Source organism: Theropithecus gelada, chromosome X (assembly GCF_003255815.1).
Source record: "Theropithecus gelada isolate Dixy chromosome X, Tgel_1.0, whole genome shotgun sequence".
In the NCBI taxonomy this organism is placed as follows: Eukaryota; Metazoa; Chordata; class Mammalia; order Primates; family Cercopithecidae; genus Theropithecus; species Theropithecus gelada.
In genome coordinates, this window is record NC_037689.1 from 8,632,891 (window position 1) to 8,652,871 (window position 19,981).

The window sequence follows — 19,981 nt, forward strand, 5'->3', positions numbered from 1 at the left end:
CCCTCCGCCTCTCCTTCTTTCTTTTCTTTTCTTTTTTTCCCTTCTCCTTTTCCCCCCTCTCTCCCCCTTTCTCCAGCTCCGTGTCATTTCCTCCTTGCGCTCGCTCGCTGCCTGAGCGTCTCCAGCCGGGAGAGTAGGCGGAGCAGGGCGGTGCGGGGTGGCGTAGAGCTGGAGGGCGATGGTGGCGGAGCTGCTGGGGGCGGAGGCAACGTAGCCCCCTCGGAAAAGGAGCCCGGCGGCGCCTGAGCCCAGCAGAGGATGGAGAACCGGCCTGGGTCCTTCCAGTACGTCCCTGTGCAGCTTCAAGGGGGGGCACCCTGGGGCTTCACCCTTAAGGGGGGTCTGGAACACTGCGAGCCGCTCACAGTGTCTAAGGTAAGAACTGGCGGCTCCTGTCCTAACGGCGCCCAACTTTGAATGGACAAGCGGGTGCGAAGGCTGCTGCTGAACGGGGCCCTCAGGCCAACTTTGAAACTTAGTTAGGGCTAGGAGCGAAAGCCCCTCTGAACGGCACGGAGGGGTCTTGCCACCAGTCCAGGTGCAGACATCCTCTAAGGGTGGCTGGAACACAAGCTGGGAGCACAACTAGCCCCCAGCTAGAGCCTTGCGCGCAGACACACTCGCGAGGGCGCTGGGGCAGCCCTTGCTCCCCCACGTCGGGGCGGCTACTCCCCTCAGTTTGGGCTGGAGGAAGTGGAGGCCGTTGGGGATTTATCCTTGGAGGCCCCTGCGTCCCTACGGGACAGTGAAGGACTGAAAGGACAGTCATCGCGGCTTGGCAGCTCTCTTGGCAGTGTTGGCCCCTCCATCGACGGGCGGGCCGTCCCTCCCAGGCAGGTTGCAGGGCTAGGGGCCGGTGTGGGAACGGAGATGAGGCACTGGTGGCTTTTGCCAGCCTCACTTCCCACGGCCGACGCGCACAGAGCCATTCAGCTCTTGGGGCGTTGTTGCCGCCGGTTCGGCTCGGCCTCTCCCTCCCTCCAGAGTCCTGCCCCAGCGCCGGCGAGATTTCCTGCACGTTGAGAAGTGTGGAGGAAACTTTTGCGCCATGGAGCGCAGCTGTGCTGGAGCTGCTGCTGCTGCCGCTGCTGCTGCTGCCGCTGCTGCTGCCGCCGCTGCTGCCGCCGCCGCCGCCGCCGCCGCCGCCGCCGCCGCCGCCAGGGTTTGTTTGTTTTAGGAGTCTGTGATCTGCTGGAAACCAAGTTGCAGCTGAGGACAGGAGAGAGGAGCTCTCCTGAGTGCTCCAGAACCCCCAAAGCGAGCCTCCCCCGTAGGGGTGAGGGCGAGAGGAAGGGGCAGCTGGAGCTGTTACCAGGAAGAGTGACTTGTGGGACGACTCACCTTGAGGTGCCAGATTGCCAAGTGAACGGACTTCACGAACTGTATTCCACTTTTTTGTTGTTGTTTCTCTTAAATCCTCAAATCCGAAAAGCCCTCCCCCTTCCAACCCGCTTAAATGGCAATTGAAGTTGTAGATGTGGGTTCAGGCTGGAGATAGAAAGATTTGTCTTTTCAGCAGGGAACAAATACCACTTTTTTTTTTTTTTTTTTTTGGGGGGGGGGGGGGGTGGGGTTCAACATTGGTCACATCTCAACAGAGGATTCAGCAAATGTATCCCGCAACACACACCCACAATAACCTGTGCGGCATTTTGCGGCATTCGCCTTGCATTGGAGCCGCTGGTTGACTTCCAGTGTATGGGATCCTTCAGGCCTTGGGGCCCACACTCTTAGGAACCCTGGAGTGTTGCCATGGGTGTACCAATCAGATTGAGGAGTCTGAGGTATGCTGAGGCAACATTTTGGGGGGCTGGCAGGGACCCCTGTGATCATTAGCCTCCCCAAACTAGCTCAGATCTTCATATAGCACCCTTTCCCCCATACTTGTCATGTACTTTAACTAGCCTGAGATGCCTTTGTCATCCACCGTCACAACCCCTCCTGAGGCAGTCTCCCTCCAGTGTTCTCTGGAGAAAATTATGTGCTTTTTTTTTTTTTTTAAAAAAAAAAAAACAAAAACACTCAACTCCTTTGGTGAGGGGAATCCTGGCCTTCAGGAATGTCTTCTAATCAAGCTCCTCCTCTCCCCTCTCTTTCCACCAAGGTCACAATGGGATATGCAGCCCTCTATGGTCTGGCAGTTCCTCCCTTTCTTTTTCTCCTCACACCGCCCACAGAATTTCCACAGTCTGCCTAGACAACCTGCCTTGGAGAGGTCATTTTTCAGCTCTGCCCAGAGCTGACCCATCTTGAGAAGTACCCCAGAGAGTGCTTGCTGCTGTGGTCCTGGATTATTTTGTGAGCCAGTGAGAGCATGGCAGGGGGTGTTACTAAGTATGGGGCAGCTAGCAATTTGTGGTCTGGCTGGGGGATTATTTGAGGGTAGATGAGGGTTTCCTTGGCCAAGCTGTAGAGGAAGTGCTCCGTGTGTTGAGAGGCAGGGTGCCTTCTAATGATTCCCTTTCCACTGAAGGTACAGTTGACCCCTATTATATGAAGGCTCATTATGACATGCATTTAGATATGCAAGGGGTAAAATTATTTCTCCCATTCCTCCTAAATAGCCTAGTTCTTTTTTTTTTCTTTCTTTTTTTTTTAATTATACTTTAAGTTCTAGGGTACATGTGGATAACGTGCAGGTTGGTTACATATGTATACTTGTGCCATGTTGCTGTGCTGCACCCATCAACTCATCAGCACCCATCAACTCATCATTTACATCAGGCATAACTCCCAATGCAATCCCTCCCCCCTCCCCCCTCCCCATGATGGGCCCCGGTGTGTGATGTTCCCCTTCCCGGGTCCAAGTGATCTCATTGTTCAGTTCCCACCTATGAGTGAGAACATGCGGTGTTTGGTTTTCTGTTCTTGCGATAGTTTGCTGAGAATGATGGTTTCCAGCTGCATCCACGTCCCTACAAAGGACACAAACTCATCCTTTTTTATGGCTGCATAACAGTAAAAGTCAGTTATAACTGGGTTGGCCTCAACAGTATAAAAAGGGACCATAGTATTTTTTAAGCACAATGATTGCCTGTATTGTGTTTTTCTTGACAAGACACTGTTTTGGCATATTTCATTAATTCCCTCTTCATTTTTCAACCTTAATTTTATTTCCTTTTATGATTCAGAACAAAATATCTTTCTCCTTGAAAACAGCCTTCTTAGTCTGTACACACTGATTGGGATGGGTGGAAGGGAATAGAAAGATAATTAGGTTAGCAGATTAAAAACTTGGGTTCTAATCCTTTTTCTGCCACTCTCTATTTCTGGAATCCTAGGTATATCACTTGCCCTACCTGGGTCTAGGCATCCCCATGTCTAAAGTGGCATTCAAGTGGGTGGTCTTTAAATGATAGTATGACAATCTAGTAGCCATTTTTTTGTTTGTTTTTGAGACAGGGTCTCACTCTGTGGCTCAGGCTGGAGTACAATGGTGCCAGCTCGGCTCACTGCAACCTGTGCCTCCCAGGCTCAAGCAGTCCTCCCACCTCAGCCTCCCAAGTAGCTGGGACTACAGGCACACGCCACCACGCTTGGCTAATTTTTTGTATTTTTGGTAGAGACGGGGTTTCACAATGTTGTCCAGGCTGGTCTCGAACTCCTTCAAGCAATCTGCCCACCTCAGCCTCCCAAAGTGCTGGGATTACAGGCATGAGCCACCACGCGCCTGACCGAATAGCCAATCTTTTATGCTGGCTCTGGCTCTCAGAAGTGTTGCTGCAGAGTGAGGAAAATGAAACTTTGCTTCATTTGCATACAGTGTTACTATTTACAATGTGCTTCCTCATCCTTTATTTCATTACTCTTGCAGCCACACTGTGAGGCAGTCAGGAAAGATTGTGGAGAAACTGATGGAAAAACTGAGACTGATGTATTCAGTGGCTTACCTATGTCTATCATATGGAGAGTCAATGGCAGTCCTACTAAGAGAGTTTCCAATTCCTCTGCTAGTACTGTGGTTTGTGAAGGAGTACAGGGCAATAACTTTCAGGGATGTATCTCATCTTATTAGCCTCCTAATGCAGTGTCTCTTTCCATGCCAGCCTGTAATTCCACACTAAGTGAGGACTGGGTTGTAGGTACACTCTGATGGAGTCTGGGTTCAGAGTAGGAAAGGACTGTTTTGATGACTCCAAATCACTTGTGATGATCTCAGGTCAGGGAGAGACAGAGTTAAGGTGCAGGAACCATGGTGGAAAATGGCAGAGAACCTCCTTTGCAGAAAAAAAAACAAAAAAAAACAAAACACAGAAACGGTTTGCATCAGGGATGGTGTGGCATACATGCTCAGAGATATCTTGTGGCACAAGTGGAGATATCTGGGGAGTGGGGGAATTTGAAAAAGTAGTAATTAGTGGGAGAAGAGGGCATGCAGTGTGAAAGTCTAGTTCATAGTTGTCATGGGAGACCCTTTGGACCAGGAAATGATCAAGTTGGGAAAATCATCAATTCCTGCTGGTTCCTATGATTTCCTTGAATATGGGGAATTCAACTGCCTGATTTATGGACACTTGTATAGTCTCTCCCTGACAGTCAAGTGGCAAAGAAAGAGAAATTTTTTTAATACTGTTGCTGGATGTGGTGTCTTGCACCTGTAGTCCCAGCTACTCAGGAGGCTTAGGTAGGAGGAATCCCTGGAGCCCAGGAATTCCAGGCTGTAGTGTACCATAATTGGGCAACATAGTGTGACCCCACCTCTAAAAAATAAAATGCTATTGATTATCCTAAATAATAGGGGATAGTTTATGATGTTTCCCTATATTGTGGTGTTTCGAGTGAGATCATGGTAACAAGTAAAAGATACATGACTGCTAAAGGAATAGGGTCCATGACATTGGCATTATTGATTCCTTTGGTTAACATGTTACAGTACCTCATTGACCCAGGAGTACTGTCTGGATGGAATGGGGATAATTAGATGTGTCTGATGATATGTAGGCTCATGCTACATATTTTCCCTTTCCTTGGCTCATTTATGGTAGATGTTTCTATCTGGCATAGTGAAGCAAGGGGGGCTAGTTACTGCCCTGGAACAAAACAGGGTGGGATAGGGGAGTAGCCTGGAGGAGAAAGAAGCTTCACCCCCGTCCACTTGATGTGCTCTGATATTGCTTTATAATTTTACCCTCTCTAGACCCAAATTGCTATTTGCAGAGTGGAGGCTAGGCTTAACTGCCCCATCTCTATTATCACAGATGATGTGACAATGAATTAGGCAAACTCTAATACTGTTTGCTGTCCTTAGCCTAGGACAGTGGCAGGGTGTGCTCATTAAGTTGTTTTAGTCTGTATCCCATTCCTAGTCTGACCTTATTTCTAGAAGCACACAGAGACGCAGTTGAGACTTCAAGAGGATCTGGATAAACTCAGATTGAGGTTGTCTTGTGGCTGGAAGTAAATGTAGCTGTGATTTTGAATTCTTGTTGGGTGCAGAGGTGGTATTATATGAACAATGAGAGTTCCTGTGAAATCTTTTGAGCTGTGTTACAGACCAGTGCCTGGCACTCACAAGGGACCTTTGTAGGGTATGCGTCTTTGGAGCTTAGCTCAGCCTGGTTACCTACATGAATTCCCTCCTCATTTCTGCCTCTAGAATCACCAAAGATGTCCACTACCTCAGTTTCCCAGCTGCTGCCCTGTCCCAGAAAGTAGAGGGCATTTTGAGGCATGGATTAGAAATCTATCAGAGAGATACAAAAAAGGTTGGAGGGAGGTGGAGCAAGAAGGATGGGTGGTATAGCTGATAACCCTTGGCTGAGCTTTGAGTCGATACTACTTTTGGCCCTGCTGAGTTTTCATAATACACCTGGTACCCCATTGAGAGCCACATGTATGCTTGCTGAAGTTAAAAAAGGTCAAGCCTATTAGAGGATTTTCCCTCTCCAAAACCTCACACAAAGAAAATAATTCAACTCCAGCTGGAAGACACTTGAACATTGTCCTTTAAAAAAATTAAAATGATTTCCCCCCTTGCCCTCCTCAACCCCCTCCCCAGGAATTTCTTTAAAGAAAAAAGAGAGACTCAGACTTGAGATTGGAGGTTATGGATGATTATCTGGAGGGAACATCATGGCTTTTATAGCTAGGCTTCTTTAGAACTAGGGGAAAAAAAGATGCTGACCCATCTGAGAAAAGTTAATGAAGAACAGCAGGGATTATGGGAAGAGCTGCTCTCACTGCCTGCCCCTCTACCCCTCAAGCACCAAGGGGAGACTTAACTCAGGGCTCCCAGACTAATTCTGTTCTTGGTAGAGACCTGGAGTCAAGGAATCTCAGAGTGAGGACAGCCTTTTAGAAGTCACCTAGTCTAATCTTAACCATTTCATGAGCCTCCTGTGCAGTGTCCCTGGGCTTGTTCTACAGTAGTCACAGGGGAGTTCATTCCCTTCTAAGCCTATCCATTCCGTTGTTGAAAACTTTTGACTGTGAACAGCTTTTCCTTTGTTAAGCTGCAATCATTTTCCTTTTAGCTATCATCCATGGGTCCTAGCTATATCCTCTGGATAGCATCACACAGAACAAGGGTGCTTCCTCTGTCTTGGGACAGCCCTTGGGATATCTGAAGGCAACTATTATATCATCTTGTTTCACTTTTCTAGGAGAGCCCTTGCTCTTTCAGCTGTTCCTTATGGGATGTAGGTTCCAGCCTCTCCTCCTGTTTCCTCCTCCCACTCATGATGCACTTCAGCTTGTCCATGTTCCTCTTAAGTTATGGATCCCACAGCTGAATAGTGTAACTGAGGAGAATCTGACCACAGATGAGTATGAACATTCTTTTAAAAAAAATACAGCTGAAGATCACTTTGGCTGTTTCTGGTGGCCATGTCATACCAAGGCCCCGTGTCAAAATGTTTTAGTGGAAGTAGTTGTGCTGCTATTAAGCCATAACTGCCTAAGGTCTCTATGAAGGCATCTGGGACAGCCACATAATAGATTTGGAAGGGACACATTTCATGTCCTACTATTTATTTATAATTGCCTCTGCCCCTAGCCCTGGCCAGCCTTGGTAAAGGCATTGTAGGGGAGATGAGAGAGAAGACATAAGCCCTGACTTCAAGGAACATATATGTTTAAACAAAGAGATTATTAAGGTACAGAGAAGGAATTTGTGTAATAGAAGAAGGAAATGGCATTCAATGAATAGTGTCAAAGTCAGAATTCCAGATCTTTTTTATTTCCTTTTTACCTCTCTGAACTTAATTTCTTCCCCTTCTGGAACGAATAGTTGTCTCTAAGATGGAAGATGCTAACCATATGTACCATACACTCTTCAATTTACAGAGCCCCTATGTAGGAATATAGAGACAGCAGTCTCTGTCCCTATCCACTGTCAGATACCTATTTCCCTGCATACTGCCACTGACACTGGAAAAGCCCCTGCTGTTGCTGCCATCCTTCAGCTCTGGGTTCTTCTGTCTGTACCTGGAATACACACACGAGTGATTCCTGCTGGAGGTCTTGCATCCACAGCCTCTTTCTCCCCATCTGCCCACATTTACCAGTTGTCATCTGAGCTGGAAAAATACCTTTCCTTACTACTAAAGCCTTGATCAGGGAGTGGATTGGAGTAGGGCTTAATCTATATTATTACTGAAGGGTAAGGGGTCTAAGGAAGAGAGTGTAGAGGTCTAGGAAACATGTCTTCACTGACACAATGTTATTTATAATGGTTACGTTCAGAACAGTTCTGGAGAAGCCTATTTAATCCATAGTGTATCATTGATTAAATTACACAACCTAACCATCATTTATAATGTCCTATCTACAGGAAACAGAATTCAAAGCTCCAAGCTGCTTATTTATAGAAGGTATTCTTGGGAAACAATGCATTCATTAGTTAGGAACAAAAAGTGCTCTAGATAGCTCTGTTACACAGTTCTGGGGGAGTTTGGGATTCTACTACCCTTAGTGCCCAAGGTGTTCATACCTTTGATGCTGGGACCAGATGTATGTACATAGTTACATTTCCCTCTGAAACTGAATTCCGGGTTACTCTGAGAGTTATCTTGTAATCAGCAAGTAACCTTTTTATATTGGTTATGTCAGTATCAAGATCACTTTCACTCAGCTTCTATGAAGCCAAAATTTGTGTCTCCTGGTGCTCCCTGAAATACTCCCTTCACACATAATTCAATAAAATCATTAATGAGTAAGTTGAGTTACTATTTTTTCTGGCTAAAGATTGTGTTCCAAGGACTGGGAAGGGGTAGAGATTTGTTTCCTTATACCTTTTTGCCCCATCCAGTATAAATAGGCCAAGTGGAAAAATTGTCTTATGCATTAGTGTTGCAACAGATGATCCATTCTTCCTCACATCACACTGGCATGTTTACTTGGTCAGATAGCCATCCTGACCAGGCACTAAAGTTGCAAAAGTCAAGATGACTTGATCTCTCAAAGTGAACTCTAACCTCTCCCCTTTGACTTCACTTCCACTTCCTCCTCTTTCACTGTGAGTCTCTGACTGTACCATATCACAACACAAGTACTGCCTAGTAGCAACAGAGACACATTTTCCATGCATCTAGGCTGTCCTTCTTTTATGTCAAGTCTTTGGTTCCCATCCCCCACCCAAGAGCACCAGTTACTTGAGGCCTACATTTTGGACTGTCTCATTCAAGTGCCATTGCCCCTTTGTTCATTCATTGACTGCCCTGCCCTCTGTCCAAAACCCAACTTTTTTCTTTTTTGGTCACAGTGAGCCCTTCTAGTCTGCTGTACCAGCTTTTTCCCTCTTGGCTCAGCCATGCTTCCCGTGGTGGGGGTAGGGAGGAGGGAGAGAGAAGCTCACTGAGTTGAGGTTGATAGGTTTGAAAACACTCAGCAAATCATGACAGAATCAGAGGGAAATTTCCTCACACTGCATCTCTCTCTATTCTTTTTCAGTGATGGACAGACTCTTTGTCACATTCTTTATATTCTTCTATCAACTTGCTGAACAATCATGGCATGTTATTCTGGCTCGCCACACCCTCCTATTTCTTCTCATACCCTCCATGGGACAAGTTCTTGCTTTACTGAAGGGTTGCTAAGGACCCCAGGATCCTTACTTGGTCTAGGCTGTGGAAGTGTGAAGGCTGACTGACAGCAGGCAGCTCTTGGAGTGCATTGCTTTTCTCCACACTCCTACTTCCTATCTGTCTAGAAGTGGCTGTTTCCTGGTATGTTCTCAGGGAGGACATGGTCTGTTAACTTTCACTCAAGTCTTTTAATGTTACATCTGTGAGGAATGCGGGAGGTGGGACTAATTTGACAGGATCAAGGGTTAACCCAGTTACGAACAGCCCCTTTGTGGTGTCTTCTGTCCCCCACCCTAATGCCACTCAACAGTTTCCTAGCTGTATGGTCTTCTCTCTTTCTTCCTGAGCCTCTGGCAGGGAAGTTTTCAATGGTTCTCCTATACTGCCTTTCACGGTCCATAAGAAACTGATTTTTCTTTTGGGGGAAGGGGTTGGAGGTGAGATGAGGTAGAGCTAGAAGTAAAGCTGGTTTGACTAGTTATTCTGGAAAGGAGTTAGAGTCTCATGGCTGTAGCCCCATCTTTACTTATGAGGGGATGACAAGCTAAAGCCTTGTCTTTGTTGGGCCGCCTTGCTGTTTTCCATTTCTTTTTGTTTGTGTTTGATATAAGTAAAAGCCACCCTGAAAACTTCTACAGGTAGGCGGCTTTGGATGGCATCTTACTCTGACTGAGAGTGTGAGTGATGACATCTTGAAGCTTCAGGGGGTAAGTAGCAGGCTTGACTCTCACATTCTTTAGAGGACTTGACAGAGTTTGGAGCTCTGTATTAACTTAAATTGGCAGTCAGGAAGGATCAAGACAACAAGCAAAAGTAGACCAGGCAAGGATCTGGATACTTCAGTTGTGTGGCTGTGCCTCACTGAGTTCAGCAACCTCTTGAACCCAAAGGTGGTCAAAGCCTAGACATGGTGGGATCGCAGAGGTAGTGGACCGCTGTATAGCAAATACTGCTATTTTCTAGGTGTTTTACATGTATTTTCATTTAACTTTTACAGTGACTTTTTGAGGCCAGATGTTAGTGTTTCCATTGTGCAGATGAAGAACTGAGGCTCAGGAGAAGTTAAGTAAAAGACTCTAAGTCTTATAGTAAGTGGGACAGCTGACATTCAAATTTACTTCTGTTCAACTTCAAATCCCATGGTCTTTCTAAAATAGCGTGTTTACACAGGTGAAAGACAGAGAAATAAAAGAGAACTGGATAAGAATGAGGGGTTGGGGGAGGGAGGGAGGGAAATGAGGGAAATGAAATTTGATGCAGAAACTGATAATATTATGAGTATCTGCTCCTCAGAGGTCAGGGTCAAAGGAAGGTCTTTGTTTTGTTTTAAATCTCAAATCAGAGTAAGGGGACTGGGTCAGTATTCAGAAAGCCTAAAGTTTAGTCCTAACTCTGCCACTCATCATTTGTGTGACCCTGGGAAGTCATTTTCCTCTCTGTATCTCAATTGCCATATTTGCAAAATGAGAGTAATACAACCTGCACTGTTGTCCAGTAGGGAGATTCATTTTTATCATGTATTTCGTACTATTATTAGCAGTATATGTGATTTCAGAAAGCAAGCAAGCGCATTCCACAGGTGTCCCTTATTAAACAGGAATTCTCTTAAGAAAATTTTGAGCCTAAAAATTGAAGTGTATGAAGTTACCTAATCATTGGGAGTTGTGTGAAAAGGCAGGGCACCTTTAGTGTAATGTCTGCTACTGCGAGAAGTTGGAAGACCAGACATGATTTCTGCTAATGTCTGAACAGCCAGCACTTTGAAAGGATAACATCCTAAGAGTTCTCAATTAGGACTCCAATCAATCAATCAATCAATCAATCAACTGTTCAACTAACCAACCAACCAGTCAACGCAGATTTGTTGAGCACTTTGTAAAGTGCCTAACCCTAAACTAGAGAATACAAGAGTTAGCCACCATAGAATACCTGGTCCCTGGATTCTCAAAAGAGATGACAGTTTTGTTGAAGAGCTGCATTACCACAAGCCCAGGAAACAAAAAGCTTTAAGTACTGAAACTGTGGGGTAGGATCTAAGAGCAGCATTTATTCAGTGGGAAGATAGTTCATTGTGGGCTGATGTAGCTGGGTGTTTTGTGGAAAAAGGAAGAATTGGAGCTAGGCCTTGAGGGATAATACAGGATTTAGGTAGGTAGGCCTGGGAGGAAGAAGGACATTGATTCCAGTTAGTACAAGCCCTGCATGTCCTAAAGACACAGACAGAAGACTGAGACCAGTTTGTTCACTCCACAGTGTGTTGACTAACAGAATAAGGGCAGAGCATGTAGTGTTTGTTCATTTATCCACTGATTAATTCATTAATTAAATTTTATTGAGTGCCTGTTCTAGGAGCTGAGCCTTCCTATGGCCAATGAAACTAGCACAGAGCTCCATAGATGTCATTTTTATTTGTTTTCTAACAAATACTTTATAGTACATATTCTGGGCACTAGTTTTCTAACTTAACACATATTAGCTCTTTTATTTTATTGTATTTTATTTTCCTTTATTTTATTTTATTTTATTTTATTTTTGAGACAGAGTCTCACTCTGTTGCCAGGCTGGAGTGCAGTGGTGTGATCTCAGCTCACTGCAACCTCCGCCTCCCAGGTTCAAGCGATTCTCCTACCTCAGCCTCCCGAGTAGCTGGGACTACAGGCACGTGCCACCACACCCGGATAATTTTTGTATTTTTAGTAGAGATGGGGTTTCACCATGTTAGCTAATTTATTAACTCCATTTTACACATGAGGAAATTGAAGAAAGATTAAGTAACTTGCCCAATGTCATATTGCTTGTGTGGATGGCTACATAAGTGAGTCAGTGGAGATCTTCTTGATTCTTGCAGAGTAATGGGATATAAAGGTGAGTGGATTTGAGCCAGGTATTCTGGATACCCCAGAAAACTGGGCTATAGAATGGATGCAAGTTGGAAGTAGGTAGCCATTTTGTTGTTTGGATAATCAGTGTATTAAGAATAAGGCACCTAGTCTATGGTCATACCACCTTGAACGTGCCCGATCTCATCTGATCTCAGAAGAATAAAGCACTTAGCACAGTACCAGTCACATAATTGCTTCCATGAGGAAAGACCTGAACTGAACAATAGATAGGTAAGGGCATTTTGAAGGAATCAGCCATCTTGGCAATTTGCTGACTTGTCATACATTAGTGAGTTGCCAGAGGTTAGTGATAATGAATACCATTGAAGAAATGAAAAAGAGGTAGGAGTCAGGGATTAATCTAATATTTAAAATCTAGAAGGCTCTGAGAGATGACGGGAATTGGGAAGACCAGTCAGGTTTAGTTCGGTTTTGGATCTTCTGAGACTGAGGTGTCTGTAGGCCAATCAAGAAGTCCCTAGGCAGTTGGGGAACATGTTTATTTAAGGCCACTGATCAGTTAAAACAACAAAACATTATTTTAGGAACATAATGATCAACACAGACAATTTACTAATCTACTGGTTGTTGTGGAAACAAGTTAATTGCCAGACAATCTTATGCCCCAAAGATAGTAGAACAGACCTGCATTGTTATTTAATGGGCTTTCCTGGCCATAGCTTTGTCTCGCTATCTCCTCCAATCTGTGGGATGCCTTGTCAACTGAGGTGTTACTGGCTGAAGTTCATTTTGTATAACTTAGAACTTGAAGTGATATGAAAGTCCAAATAGCAAACAAACAAACAAAATAGAAGAAGCTGTCAAAAGGCCAAACTTCAGACTGGAATGTTAAAATGGTTTGGGGCTGTTAAAAAACATCAGTTAACTTGCCAAGATGTTTAAGGACTGTTTTCTCTATATGAAAACCAAAATGTGGTGGCTTGGTAAGGCAAACCTCAAAGCACTAGTTTCAAGTCTGTATTGCATTCTTGTTGTTAGCAGTTTTATACTCTCCCCATAGTGTAGTATTATTAATCCATAGATATCATTGTTAATGTTCTACAGTAGTATTGGTTCTTAAATTTGACTTTTTAAAAGCATTGTTAAACTTTCAAGAGTGATTTCATTGCCTACAGTGGTGTCTTAACCACACTAAAATAAAGGGTAAATAGGGATCTACTTCACAAATTCATTTGTTGCAAATGTTGTTGGGAAATATTGCTTTATTATTAAGAGACTTTTGCAAGTTGGCGTGGTTATCTGACCCCAAACCCTGGCACTGCTGTCCTTTATACTTACATGAAATTCCCAGGAAAGATTCCTTTTATGTGCAGATAGACTTGTCAATGTTAGGACCAATCCAGTCCTCCCCACATCCCCTTTATCCTTCTTGCATTGCCTTTCCGTTGCCACTTTTATGCAACATCACCTGGTTTTCTACATGGTGAAGAACTGAAAATCTGAATGTTGTAAAGATGCTTATGCTATGGAACCTGGTCTAAATTAACTCCTTCCCTACCTTCTTGTAGACTAAACTCACTTCTTGCTAAAAGGCTAATGACCACATGGGTTCCTTTACCTAGCTCCTCTCTCTGACAGGATGAAATAGCTTGTAATTTATAATTGAAATTGATTTGAATCTGTAGCTGCTGGGGAGATTTTTGTGTAAAAAATTGCCCAAGTGCTCTGGTTTTCACAAGCGTCTGCTTGCTAACTTCCCTCTGTTGCATGAGCCCTGGTGGGAGGGTGATACTCTCCTTTTCTAGAAGTAAGGGGCTCAAGATGTAATTTGCATGTTTTCCCCATGCCTTTGGCTGAGGAAATGTGCAGTGTTCTGAAACCTGTCCAGACCTTGCACATACTGTATCTGCTTAAAAAGGGTTTTGGCTCTTAGCCCTTCTCAGCTGCACTAGGGTTCAGGTTACATCCCTCTCCCCATCTAGCCACTAGTAAAAGCCAAAATAATTAAGGATCAGGGAGAGTTAATTCCCAGGTGGGGCCCTTCCATCTCCTATCCCCTAGGTTGGAGCCCTAATTTAAGGCTGAACTTTAGTCTAAGTCTGTAAGTGACAGTGATCTGGAACAGGCCCCAGAAAAGCACTTGACAATCAGGTTTTGCCCCATGCTGGCAGTACATTCTCTCTCTCCCTCTTTCTCTCTCTCTGTCTCTCTCTCTGTCTCTCCCCCTCTCTCCCCCTCTCTCCCCCGCTCTCCCTTTTCCTCTCCCCTTCCCTCCCTTCCCCACCACGTTGGCATCTTAGGGGAGACCAGTGACCCCAGGGATCAAGCCACCTGATTGTGTTGCAGCAATGGAAATAATGCATCATACTTCCCTTTCATCTAAACTGGGAGATTCAGATGTAGCTTCTGTTTTTTTTTCAAGCCCTTGACCCAACTTCAATACAACATTGGGAGTCTCATTCAGAATAAGAAATGTCATTGATATATCTCTCAACTCAAAAGAGATGCATAGTAATGAGCTCTGAGATAGTGAGCTCAGATGGGAAAGGGCAGCTTTGAAGGAGGATCTTGCAAGAGCTGGCACAGGCAGGAAGAAGCCTCATTTTGGAACAACTACACTACTGTAGTGGCCTCCTCAATGGTTTCTTTCCCTTTGATCATCCCCTCCTCCCTCCCTTAAAATTATTTAATGGTTCCCTGCTGCCTGTAGAATAGAACCCAAACTACTTTTGCCTGGTGTTACAGACCATTCTCCATCTGGCTCTAGTCTTAGCAATCCTTCCAGGCCCCAGGTTTTCAGGCAGAATGGTTATCTCTCTGTTCCCCAAACCCACCTGGGAAATTCTGGCCTCCAATTTTCTCATCATGATGTTCTTTCCAGTGGCTAGACTTCACACTGCATCCTTGGAAGGACTTCTCACTTCTCTGGCCCTCTCCATAGGACCTAACCTTCAAGCCCTACCTCTAAGCCTCTAGGGCATCATCTCTGATTGCTCCTGGGTGGAAGCAATCAGAAACTCCCCTTTGAAATGCCAGAGTTCTGATTTTCCAGTAGTCATCTTTGGGTACTTTGGCTGTCTTATGTTTGGTTTGCTGGATCAAGATCTCCTAGATGACAATGGCTGCATCTTCTATATATTTTCCATCATCAGCACAGAGTAGACTCTCCAGCATGGTTTGCTGGTTTAGATATAATATATAAGAAGAGTCAAGCAAAAATTTTTTACTCAGTGATTGGTAATCTTTCCCCTTTCCACTTCCAAGCCTAAATTAGAGAATATGACTAGATGATCTGGACACACTGGCCAAGTTTCCCAAACTTTGTGTGACACCCCACCTAAGTGGGGTGAGCCTTGAATGACACACACATGTGAACTAGAGGCAGAGGGAACACTTAGAAGAAAATATTGGTGGGGACAGAAGTTGAGAAGGATCCCAGAGGCAACCCAGGATAAGAAGGAGCAATAGAGGATGGGGTTGGCTACCTGCTTGTCCCCAGGCTGCCTGAAGTTTGGTTTGTAACAGTTGAATTTCATGCTGCTGCTGTAGTTCCTGTGTGTAAGCTGTGTTCCGAGGTTTGCATGTGGGAGAGGCCAGCTGGCTGATGATTGCAGCATTTCCCATGCTGTTGGGACGCGTTGCTGTGAGACTCTTAAAACAACAGCCATCCCACTTGTTGCTATGTGTTTAAGGTGAGTGTAGTGTGTGTCTTCTGCCCGACTCAAGTGTTTCACTGCTTTAGCTGAGAGGCAGTAGCTTTGGGTGAACACACTCTGTGTGTTTATGTGTGAATGTGTATGTGTGTGTTTTCACTTTTTCTTAAGCAAGCTCTAACGTGTTGTGTCTGACTGGCCTTGGATGTGAGTCACTGTCTGGTATTTATACACAGTGTCTTAAGTGTCCTTATTATTTGACCATGACATTGCTATTCTCCCTATTTTACTCAAAGCTGAGAATGCTGAGAAGGGCCAAAGGGAACTCACTCTGTCTTCCTTCCAAATGGGGTCTAATCTCATTGGTGGTTAACTGTCTCTGTGGCAGTCAATTAGGTTATGTAAGGGCACTAAAGGGAACAGGTTGAAATTCACAGTAGTAGTACTGTGACAGTTTAAAAGACACACTATAGGGCTTCTCTTAGTTTGTTCCTGTCCAGGGTACTGTTGGAGAGTTCACCCACTGGAATGACTTTAGGAACAGGCCTCAAAAGGGGCCCTAGGAAGTGTTTGTCCTTATCACGATCACAATAAGTATGAAAGGAGTACAAACAAACTGAGAAAGCCTTAGAGAGGAGATGATCCAGCCTTTGCAGGCATTGGTGAGAGAAGCAGATAATGTTAGCTTCTTCCTTACTGTTGTTTGTATTAAGTCCTTCCAAGATTGAAAATTTTGTCTTAGAAGCAGGCTTGTAGAGTGTGGGAATGGTAAACCCCATCAGAGGCACTGTTGTTATCAAAGGGACAGAGCCTCAGATAGGAAGGACATGGCTGCTAGCATGGTCATTTGGAGGCCAGGCAGCCAGTAAATCATTTGAGAATGAATTAACGGTTCAAATGGCAGGAGGGAATTCTTTGGGTGACCTCATAGGTGCTTGAAAAATCAAAGGGATAGCTGGTGTGCTTTTATGTTTTCAGGCCTGGTTCGGAGGGTCAAGGGAATGGAAAAGCACAGTAGAAAATTGGCATTGCTGTTTTCATGTGCTTGGGAACCCTAACTCCAGGCTGGTGATGGTCAGAGTTACCATTAATTAAATGCATATTTTCTTCTGGGAATTTTATATGCATACTCTAATCTTCTCATCTCTACTTACTGTAAATTAAGTAGTAATATTCCTATTTTACAGATGAAATAATGAGGTTCAGAGGGACAAAGTAATGTTCTCCAAGTAACCAAGCCAGTAAGTGGTAGAGCTGTGATTTGAACCCAGCTCTACCTGACCCCAAATCCTATGCTTGTCCCACTATACCTTAAAATTTTACTTCAGCCCCAAAGCCCCTTTCTGTGTTTCATAGTGTCTTTTTAATACCACTGTTAACTATTATTATGACTATATTCTGTGTTTCATAGCATTGGGAAAAGGTGAGTTTCACAGATCAGTCATTTTACAACTTTCCTGGGAAGCTTGTTAAAAAACACAGATTAGACTCCCAGGATGAAATAATATAACGCACCAAGAGATACTTAGTAGTGTCCCTATTCTAAGATTCTGAAATTGAGGCTAAGAGGGTTAAGTAACTTTCCAGAATTCACTGGACCAGTAACTGGCAGAGCTGGTATTCAAAATCCAGTTTATCTGATTTTAGAGTGCCTGTTCTTTCCCATGCTCCGGTTGCCTCCCAAACTAGAAGGGGAGTAAGCAATAAACAAAAAACCAGACTTGACCCTCTTGGCCTCTACAAACCTACCCCTCTTACTTGCCCTCTCTGTCAATAAATTTTTTTTTAAGTGAGGGGTGGCCTCCCTCTCTCCCTCTCCCCTCCTTCCTTCTCTTCTAGCACAATTTATTTGTTTAAATGTTTATTTTGGGGATAGGTGATAAATGTTCATGGAACCAAATTTTAAAAACTATATAAATGGGTACATCTTTCTTCATTCATTTCCCTAAACCACCTAATTTCCCTTCCCAGTGGCAATCACTGTTACCAATTCCTTGTGTACTCTTCCAAAGACACCCTTCCAAAGATACATTATATGTAGGCATGTTGTTTATGCTCATATACGTTCATGCTCAGTGTCTCTATTTCCTCACTGCCTGTCTTCCTGAATCCTCTCCAATCTGGCTTCCAATGAGGTCTTCCTGAGGGCCAAATATACTGGCCTTTTCACTGTTTTCATCATCCTTGTTTTCTCTATAGAATTATTGTTTTTTAATTATTCATTGAATAGGTAACGTTTATGTGGTTTAAAAGCTAGTTAGTATGAAAAGGCAGAGAATAGTTTCCCAGTCATCCTTGTCTCTCATCTGTCCAGTTTCACCACTACCTCCAACTGTGCTTAGGTATTTCTGTGTGTCTTTTCAGAGCCTCTCTATACATACACAAGCAAATGTCAATATAGATTCTTTATTTTGCCTTTTATACAAAAGGTAGCATACTAAAACAATCTTTTGCACTTCGCTTTTTTCACTTACATATCCTAGAGATCTTTCCCTATCAAGCATACAGAGGGTTGTCTCTATTTTTTAACAGCCATATTGTATTTAATTATTTAAACAGTCCTTAGTATTGCTAGTCATTGGCATTGTTTCCAAACCATTCAGACTCGACCTTCTCCAAACTCTGCTGCCAGTATAGCTCCTGTAATACCGAACTCTCTTGTTTCTGCATCTTCTCTTGCTGTTTCTCCATTCTCCTCTGTGAATCGACTGCCTCTCTTATCTCCATCCTATGGAGCCTCAAGGCTCAGTGCTCAGCCCCTCCCCGCTCACTCTTTTCTCTGTTTCTTCTTTGCCTATTCTGCCTCCCATTGTCCTTTCTGCCTCTCCTCTTTTCCTCAAGAAAGCAACGATGAGATCTCATAACTCCTGAATCTCTAGTCTTAATCTTTTCCACGGTCTGATAGTATCCACTGGAATATTTTTTTTTACCTCATACCCCAGTATATCTAAAATGGAACTTGTCTTCCCCTTGTAAAATGGGCTCTTTCCTTGGCCTCTCCACTGCCCACTCAGCTAGCATTAAAATCATGGAGTCATTGCTTACTCATCCCATATCCCACATTCTGTCAGTCTTGCTTCCTTTACAATAACCCTTATATCCACCCGCTTCTTTTCAATTCCTGCTACTCCCACCCTCTTCCAAGCTCTTATTACTTTATGTCTGGTTTCTGGATTCCTGGCTGGCTTCCCTCCTTCTAAGATCACTCCTGTTAAATTTATCTTATAAGACACTTCTTCTATCCAAGAATGTTAGTTTCCCTGTCTATACAATGAGGAAGCTGGACTGACTGGTTGGTCTCACAGGTGGGTTAAAATCCTAACCCTACCATTCCTTCCACCTCCGACATTCTAGACCAGAACTCTATCCTTTCCACCTCTAACATTCTAGACCAGAAATCTTCCCAGTGTCTCCCCACCTCCCACCATTTCCACTCTCTGTACTGTTCTCTCTCACTTGAATTGTCGCTATGGCTGCATGCTCCCAGCAGTGCCTTGAAAAATTCTTTCTTCCATATTGGTCCCAGAGTCTTTATCATAAATTAACTCACAGTTGAAAGGAATCTTAGAGGCAGGCCATCCAAGCTGACCAACACTAACCTGCTGCCTGAGTGCCATTAATAACACCCTTGAATTTGTTTGGTCAGATTGTGCTGTTGAATGCTTCCATTGATGGAGGACATTATCTCATAAGCCAGCCCTTTGTATTGTCAGATAGCAAGAGTTGTTCAATGTCTCCTACCACAAACTGACACCAACTGATCTGCCTTTATGATACTCTATTGTTAAAAACTTGCTTCATCTTGATTTAAGTTCAAACCCCTCAGGTTTGGCATCCGAAGTTCTCCAGAAACATGGCTCCTATCTTCCCCTGTAGACTGAAATCATGGATACTTCCTTTGCACTTCATCCACGTTTTTAAAAATAGCTAATATTTATTCAGCACTTATTGGATGTCAGACACTGTTCTAAATGATTTTACATGTATTATTTAATCCACATAGCAACTATATAAGTTTCTATTATTCTTCCCCATTTTATAGAGAAAGAAAATGAGGCATATGGAAATCCAAATTGTTTACCCAGAGTCTCACAGTTAGTAAATGGTAGAGCTAGGATTTTAAACCAGAAAGGCTATCTCCAGAGCACATACCCATAATCACTGCCATACACAGTTAGCCTCAAATCTGACAACAATTTTCTGAATATGCCCAGTGACTTGTTTTCATGGTTTCTTAAAATGCATTTCTAGTCCCAGCTACCTGACTAAATCTTGCCTATTCCTTGAAGCCCATCAGAAATTACCCTTCCTTCTGGTCCCATTCTACCCCATCTTCCATCTGGTGCTCACCATGTTCTTTCTAATGAGCTGGGCATGCTTGTTTTATATACTTCATGGGATGCGCTCATCGAGGGCAGGGCCCACAGATATAAACTGCTGGATTAGGCTTTTAACCCCAAGT

General features: G+C 44.0%; 1 protein-coding gene across 1 annotated transcript in view; it reads left to right on the plus strand.

The window, feature by feature from the left end:
• The first annotated feature begins 232 nt into the window (after positions 1-232).
• Positions 233-19,981, plus strand: part of SHROOM4 (shroom family member 4) — a 224,497-nt gene continuing 204,748 nt past the window's right edge. The window contains exon 1 of the mRNA XM_025372788.1: positions 233-375. Within this exon, the coding sequence (XP_025228573.1) occupies positions 259-375 (117 nt within the window). The 5' untranslated portion in view covers positions 233-258. The remainder of the gene's footprint in view (positions 376-19,981) is intronic.